This window comes from Rhinolophus sinicus, chromosome 18, assembly GCF_057876585.1.
Source record: "Rhinolophus sinicus isolate RSI-liver-muscle chromosome 18, RSI-T2T, whole genome shotgun sequence".
NCBI classification, from domain to species: Eukaryota; Metazoa; Chordata; class Mammalia; order Chiroptera; family Rhinolophidae; genus Rhinolophus; species Rhinolophus sinicus.
This window is the reverse complement of record NC_142518.1, coordinates 68532124-68540090: the sequence shown is the minus strand read 5'-3', so window position 1 is coordinate 68540090 and position 7967 is coordinate 68532124. Positions and strand designations below refer to the sequence as shown.

General features: G+C 41.7%; 1 protein-coding gene across 2 annotated transcripts; it reads left to right on the top strand.

Moving 5' to 3' along the window:
- The first annotated feature begins 1223 nt into the window (after positions 1–1223).
- On the top strand, positions 1224–3191 carry LOC109439301 (protein BEX1-like). Of its 2 annotated transcripts, none has more exons than XM_074323741.2 (3): positions 1224–1723; positions 2123–2210; positions 2551–3191. In XM_074323741.2, the coding sequence occupies exons 1-2, from the start codon at positions 1260–1262 to the stop codon at positions 2202–2204; spliced, it is 546 nt and encodes a 181-aa protein (XP_074179842.2). In that variant the 5' UTR covers positions 1224–1259; the 3' UTR covers positions 2205–2210; positions 2551–3191. The 2 variants fall into 2 exon arrangements, with proteins under 2 accessions (XP_074179842.2, XP_074179843.1); XM_074323742.2 differs by having other exon boundaries at positions 1566–1723.
- Positions 3192–7967: the final 4776 nt, after the last annotated feature.

The window sequence follows — 7967 nt, the reverse complement described above, 5'->3', positions numbered from 1 at the left end:
GTTCATTGATAATTTGTACATGTACTTTTGTGAAATGTTTGTTCAAATCTTTTGATCATATTTATTGCAGTTTGCCTTCTTATTTTGAAGTTTAGGAGTTCTTTACATATCTTCTGGATACAAAACCTTTGTTGGTTACACGTTGTAAAATTTTTTCCCCAGATTCCCACTTCATTTTCTTAACCATGTCTTTCAGAGAGGAGAACTTTTTAACTTTGGTAAGTCGAATGTCTATGTACACTCTACTACTACACTACCTTTATTACTACATTTTAAGTCTGAAAATCAGATATGCAATTCTCAATATTTGTGGGTGTTTTTTTTCAAAAGTATTTTGTCTATTCTAGGTCTTTTACTTTTCCATCTATATTTGTGGTTAAGTTTGTCAAGATACAAAGATGCGTGCTACAATTTTGACTGTGACTGTACTGAATGTATAGAGCAATTTGTAGAGAATTGATATCTTAGCAGTATTGAATTTCCTGATCCAGGGCCATGGTTTTTTATATTTATTTTGATCTTAGTTTCTTTTGGCAGTATTTCATTGTTTTCAGTATATAGGTTTTCTTCATGTTTTCTTCAACTTATCCCTAAATAGTTCACATTTTTGAAGCTATCAAAATTTATACACACACACACACACAAACATACACACACACAATTTCAATTTCCAATTATTCATTACTAGCATCCAGGGACACTGCTCAGTTTATATATATATATATATATAAAATCTGCAACCTTGCTAGATTAAGTTTTTAGTTCTGTAGTGGGTTTATTATAGACCCTTCAGGATTCTCTAAATACATTATCATGAGATTTGCAAATAAAGACACACTTATTGCGTTTTGAACCAGAATTTTGTGAAGTCTTTGTTTTTTCAGTTCTGAAAATCCAACAAGGCTCTGCTACACAATACACTCATTGGCTCTCCTCATGGAAGGGCCTCATGTATCTAGGGGCCCCTCACTAGAGGAACCATCAGCTGCCCTGTCCTTTTCCAAGTTCTAAAAAAGTAGCTGCCTGTAGAGTCTATATTTATATAATGACTTAGCAGAAGAGACAGGTGGTTTGTTTTTTCTAACTTTAATGTTTTTTTCCAAATAAAAGTAACTTTATTTTTTCCTTTTTATGAAAGTATATTGATTTCTTTGTTCAATATGAAAGGGACAAAACAGAGATATTAAGAATGTTTTAAAATCCACTCTTCTGGGTTGTTTTCCTGACACATCTCTTCTACGCATTTTAGTGGAGGGAAAATGGAGAGCACTGGCAGCAGAAAGAACAGCAGGTGGAAGGAGGCGTGTCCCGGGAGCTTGGGAGGGAAGAGGCAAGTCCCCAGAGAAGCGGAGGGAATGGCCAACAGGCCCCTGAGAAGATATAGCCCATCCCCGGCAGCAGAGAAAGGCCCAGGAATACACAAAGGAGGGACAGCGATAGGGCCCAGGCTGGTGCTGTTAAAAGGGAGCCGGGGGCAGGGCCGGTTGCCGGCCGAGGGCTCTTCCAGACCCCCCGGAGCAGGAGAGGGGCGGGACGGGGGCGTCGCCGCTCGCAGTGACGAGGGACTCTCACGTGACCGACCAACGCTGAGTCTGGCGCGCCTCGCTCCAGCGTCAGACCCGGCCATCGCTCGCTCCCTTCTGGCGTCTGCTCCGGGTGGCCCTGAGGGCGTGCTGGCCGGGGGTGGCCCCGAGAGTAGGAGGCGGAGGCGCAGGGGGACCAGGTAAGGGGCCCGGAGCGGCTCCCTGGGGTTGGTGTGGAGAGCAGGCGGAGCCCTTCGGGGGGTCGGTCCAGTCCCCCGGGGCGAAGCAGCGCAGAGACAGAAGCCCCCACGCCCCGCAGCGGCCCCGCGTGTGGCGGCAGAAAATGGTGGGCCTTTCCGGGGGGAGGGCTGGACGGCCCAAGGCGACGACCCTTCGGAAACACTTGCCCCTCGGTCTCCCGCCCCGCCTGCCCCCGCGGTCCTTCTTGGGGTCGAAAATGGTGGTCAGCTGGGGCTTGGGGGTGGCCGAGGGAAGGAGCGGCCGGGCTGCGGCGCGGGGGGCGGGAGGCGCGGGGGCGCCGTGAGGCGGCGGAGGGCGCCCAGCGCTCGGCTGCAGCGGCCCCGGCTCCCCCACCCCAGCCCTCTGCAGGTCTGCGGGTCCAAGTGTCCGGGCGGCGCACCCGCGGCGAGAATCGGGAGGAAGACGAGACGGCAAGGATAGGCCCAGGTGGGTGCGGGGGCGGGGGTGGGGGACGAGTGGAAAGCCCTGAGACCCCAAATCCTTCCCCCAACCCCGTCCTCCGTTTTGGTGCCTGCAGAGGCCTGGGCATGGATCCGCAGGGAAAATGGTGGGTTTGGGGCGAGGGAGGGGAGAGGAGCCCGAGGGATGGGGGAGAGCTTGGACTGGGGGCCCCCTAGAGGGCGTACGGACTCTCTCAGGTGGGGAAATATGCAATTTTAAAATGCCTTTGAAATCCAGGGCTCTGAATCTTGAAAGGTGCACAGTAGGGCCTCTGTCCTCGGTGCTGATCAGTCCACCAAAAAATATTTCATCTCTTGTCTTCTAGGAGCAATGGCGTCCAAAGAGGAACAAGCAGTAAAAAATCTCAACATGGAAAAGGCCAACCAGGACAATAAAAAACAGGATGAAAAGGAGCAAAATGCTAATAAAGGAGAGCCCTTGGCCCTCCCTTTGGAAGCTGGTGAATATTGTGTACCTAGAGGAAATCGTAGGCGGTTCCGTGTTAGGCAGCCCATCCTGCAGTATAGATGGGATGTGATTCAAAGGCTTGGAGATCCACAGGCAAGGATGGGAGAAGAGAATATGGAAAGGGTTGGGGAGGAGATGAGACAACTCAGGCAAAAGCTGAGGGAAAAGCAACTGAGTCATAGTCTGCGGGCAGTTAGCACTGACCCCCCTCGCCATGGCCATCACGATGAGTTTTGCCTTATGCCTTGACTGCTGATGTTTTCCCTGCAGTTAATAGGGAGACACACACTTGCTTCCTAAACTTACATATTCGTGATGTACCTTCATTGTAAACCTTTTGGTGTTACTTGTTTCCTGTGGGTCTCCTATTACCAGGTACTAATTGAATGTTGTGTTTTCACCCAATTTGTAAGTTTCTGTCAGCAGGGGAGTTTTACCTATTGCATGGAAAGATGTTCATTACATATTGTGAAGTTAATAAAGCAATTTAAAAAAGCATTCTCTATTCTTTTTCACTTCAAATCATATATTTTATATGTGAACACAGTCTAAATACATAAAGTAAAAAGTTAAAGTGTTCATCCTTTATGGTAGAATTATGAATAATTTTTATTTTCTTACCTATGTTTTCTCATTTTTCAAACCCAAACACATATTACCTAATGAAAGAACTTGATCACCTGATAAAAACAATGTGAGCACTTACTAAACACTTGTGTCAGAATCTCAGTTTTAGCTTACCTCTGGATCTCTTATTTAGAAGTATAAACCTAATAGTGAGATACATCTCCTTAAAGATCATTATATTCATCAAGATGATATCACCTCCCAGGGCTGCTGTGCATACTTGATGAGGCAGTAAGTTCGTGAGATTTTTCCAAGCTGTTGTTCCCACTGGCATATGCATAACCCAACCCCTTATGTACTCCTTTCAGCTACTGGGGAATTTCCCAAAGCCAGATCTATCCTATACTCACAAGTCCACTGGGCTAAGGAGTAGGTAGTTCATTTCTCTGCTTTGCCACATATCCATCCTCTACCCTGGGTATCCTCAAGGTGAGAAAGTCCATTCCACTGATTTCTCTGGAAATCATTTAATCCTCAATCTGGAAATGAGGATGAATTGGAAATGAATTAAATGAATTAAATCCTCAATCTGTTCTATGATAGTGTGGAGAAATCCCCTCTCCCTGCTTAGCTTGATGGAAATGTCTGTCTGGTTCACTTTCCTTAGGTGTAATAGTTCTCTCCCAGGAACCTCCCTAGTTCATTAGACTATACAAGATGTGTGAGGCAACACAGCTCACTTTCACTCTAAGACAGTCCCTCCTCACACCAGCCCTCAGAAACCTGTGAATATAAAGAATTATTATATACTGAGTTAGATGCCAGGAAATGATGTCAGTGAATTTAGTGAATAACCAAATGAGATCTTTATGAGAGGTCCATTGGAGGACTATTGTGTTTATGTGTCCTAGTAGAAATTGGGAAATAAAGTTGCCTTAGAGTGTGCTAAGTAGATGAAACTTTTTTTAATTCAAGTTTATTGGGGTGACAATTGTTACTAAAGTTATATAGATTTCAGGTGTACAATTCTGTATTACATCATCTATAAATCCCATTGTGTGTTCACCACCCAGAGTCAGTTCTCCTTCCATCACAATATATTTGGTCCCCTTTACCCTCATCTACAACCCCTCTCCCCCCTTACCCTCTGGTTACCATTAAACTACTGTCTGTGTCTATGAGTTTTGGTTTCTCATTTGTTTGTCTTGTTCTTTTGTTTTTGGTTTATATACCACATATCAGTGAAATCACATGGTTCTCTGCTTTTTCAGTCTGACTTATTTCGCTTAGCATTATAATCAAAAGATCCATCCATGTTGTCACAAATGGTCCTATTTCATCTTTTCTTACCCCCGAATAGTATTCCATTGTGTATATATACCACAATTTCTTTATCCATTCATCTATCGAAGGAAATTTTGGTTGTTTCCATGTCTTGGCCACCGTAAATAAAGCTGCAATGCACATTGGAGCACATTTGTCTTTATGCATAAATGTTTTTAGATTTTTTGTGTAGATACCCAGGAGAGGAATTGCTGGGTCATATGGTAATTCTATTCGTAATTTTTTGAGGATCCTCAACACTGCCTTCCATAATGGCTGCACCAGTCTGCATTCCCACCAACAGTGTATGAGGGTTCCTTTTTCTCCACAGCCTCTCCAACACTTGTTACTATTTGTCTTGTTGCTGATAGCCATTCTGACTGGGGTGAGGTGATATCGCATTGTGGTTTTATTTGCATTTCTCTGATGATTAGTGATGTTGAGCATTTTTTCATATGTCTATTTGCCATTTGTATGTCCTCTGGAGAAATGTCTCTCCAGGTCCTTTGCCCATTTTTCAATTGGGTTGTTTGTTTTTTTGTTGTTGAGTTGCATGAGTTCCTTGTATATTTTGGATATTAGCCCCTTATCAGAGGCAGTGTTTGCAAAAATCTTCTCCCATTCAGTTGGTTGCCTCTTTATTTTGTCGATGGTTTCTTTTGCTGTGCAGAAGCTTTTAAGTTTCATATAGTCCCATTCGTTTATTTTAGCTTTTACTTCCACTGCCTTTGGAGTCAAATTCATAAAACGCTCTTTGAACCCAAGGTCCATAAGTTTAGTACCTATGTTTTCTTCTATGCAGTTTATTGTGTCGGGTCTTATGCTTAAGTCTTTGATCCGTTTTGAATTAACTTTGGTACATGGTGACAAATAGCAGTCCAGTTTCATTCTTTTGCACGTGGTTATCCAATTCTCCCAGCACCATTTATTGAAGAGGCTGTCTTTCCTCTATTGTATGTTTTTAGCTTCTTTGTCAAAAATTATCCATATTTATGTGGTTTTATTTCTGGGTTCTCAATTCTATTCCATTGGTCTATGTGTCTGTTTTTCTGTATGGCCTTTGTTTTAAAGTCTATTTTGTCTGATATAAATATTGCTACCCCAGCTTTTTTTTTGCATTTCTACTTTCACGAAATATTTTTTCCCAACCCTTTACTTTCAGTCTGTATGTGTCTTTTGATCTGAAGTGAGTCTCTTGTAGTCAGCCTATGTGAGGGTCTTGTTTTCTTATCTATTCAGCCACCCTATCTTTTTATTGGAGCATTTAATCTATTTACATTGAAAGCAATTGATAGATATGTAACTATTGCCATTTTCTTATTCATAATTTTGATTTTTTTTCTTGTCTTAAAGAATTTCCTCTAAGATTCCTTTTAATACTGGTTTGGTGATAATGAACTTTAGTATTTTCTTGCTTGGGAAGTTCTCTATCTGTCCTTCAATTCTAAATGATAGCTTTGTTGGAGTAATCTTTGTTGAAGGTCCTTTTTTTTATATTAGTGTCAGGTGTACAGTGCAGTGCTTAGGCATTTATATAATCTATGAAGTGAACCCCCCAATAAGTCCGGTACCCATCTGACACCCTACATGATCTTTACATTATTGATTATATTCCCCATACTGTATTTCACATCCCCATGACTATTTTGTAGCTACCAATTTGTACTTTCCTATCCCTTCACCTTTCTCACCCATCTCCCAACCCCCTCCCATATAGCAGCCATCTGTCTGTTCTCTGTATCTATGAGTTTGTTTCTGTATTGTTTGCTCATTTATTCTGTTCTCTATAGTCCACATATAAGTGAGATCATATGGTATTTGTCTTTTTCAGTCTCACTTTTTTCACTTAGCATAATGTCCTCTAGGTCCATCCATGTTGTTGCAAATGGTAAGATTTCATTCCATTTTTATGGCAGAGAAATACTCCATTTCATATATGTATCACAATTTCTTCTTTTTTTTTAATTAAATTTATTGGGGTGACAATTGTTAGTAAAATTACATAGATTTCAGGTGTACAATTCTGTATTACATCATCTATAAATCCCATTGTGTGTTCACCACCCAGAGTCAGTTCTCTTTCCATCACCATATATTCGATCCCCCTTACCCTCATCTCCCACCCCCCACCCCCCGCCCCCGTTACCCTCTGGCAACCACTAAACTATTGTCTGTGTCTATGAGTTTCTGTTTCTCATTTGTTTGTCTTGTTCTTTTGTTGTTCTTGGTTTATATACCACATATCAGTGAAATCACATGGTTCTCTGCTTTTTCTGTCTGACTTGTTTCGCTCAGCATTACTCTCTCAAGATCCATCCATGTTGTCACAAATGTTCCTATATCATCTTTTCTTACTGCCGAATAGTAATCCATTGTGTATATATACCACAACTTCTTTATCCATTCATCTATTGAAGGACATTTTGGTTGTTTCCATGTCTTGGCCACCGTAAACAAAGCTGCAATGAACATTGGAGCACACGTGTCTTTATCTCTAAATGTTTTCAGATTTTTTGGGTAGATACCCAGAAGAGGGATTGCTGGGTCATATGGCAATTCTATTCGTAATTCTTTGAGAAACCTCCACACTGCCTTCCATAACGGCTGCACCAGTCTGCATTCCCACCAACAGTGTATGAGGGTTCCTTTTTCTCCACAGCCTCTCCAACATTTGTTATTGTTTGTCTTGTTGATGATAGCCATTCTGACTGGGGTGAGGTGATATCTCATTATGGTTTTGATTTTCATTTCTCTGATGACTAGTGATGTTGAGCATTTTTTCATATGTCTATTTGCCATTTGTATGTCCTCTTTGGAGAAATGTCTCTTCAAGTCCTCTGCCCATTTTTCAATTGGGTTGTTTGTTTTTTTGTTGTTGAGTTGCATGAGTTCCTTGTATATTCTGGATACTAGGCCCTTATCGGAGGCACTGTTTGCAAAAATCTTCTCCCATTCAGTTGGTGGCCTCTTTATTTTGTCAATGGTTTCTTTTGCTGTGCAGAAGCTTTTAAGTTTCATATAGTCCCATTTGTTTATTTTAGCTTTTACTTCCATTGCCTTTGGAGTCAAATTCATAAAATGCTCTTTGAACCCAAGGTCCATAAGTTTAGTACCTATGTTTTCTTCTATGCAGTTTATTGTGTCGGGTCTTATGCTTAAGTCTTTGATCCATTTTGAATTAACTTTGGTACATGGTGACAAATAGCAGTCCAGTTTCATTCTTTTGCACGTGGCTATCCAATTCTCCCAGCACCATTTATTGAAGAGGCTGTCTTTGCTCCATTGTATGTTTTTAGCTTCTTTGTCAAAAATTATCTGTCCATATTTATGTGGTTTTATATCTGGGTTCTCAATTCTATTCCATTGGTCTATGTGTCTGTTTTT

Coding starts and splice junctions, on each gene's coding strand:
- LOC109439301 (XM_074323741.2), top strand. CDS start 1,260: ATGGAGAGCACTGGCAGCAGAAAGAACAGCAGGTGGAAGGAGGCGTGT. Junction 1,724..2,122: donor CGGAGGCGCAGGGGGACCAG/GTAAGGGGCCCG, acceptor CCCCCACCCCAG/CCCTCTGCAGGTCTGCGGGT.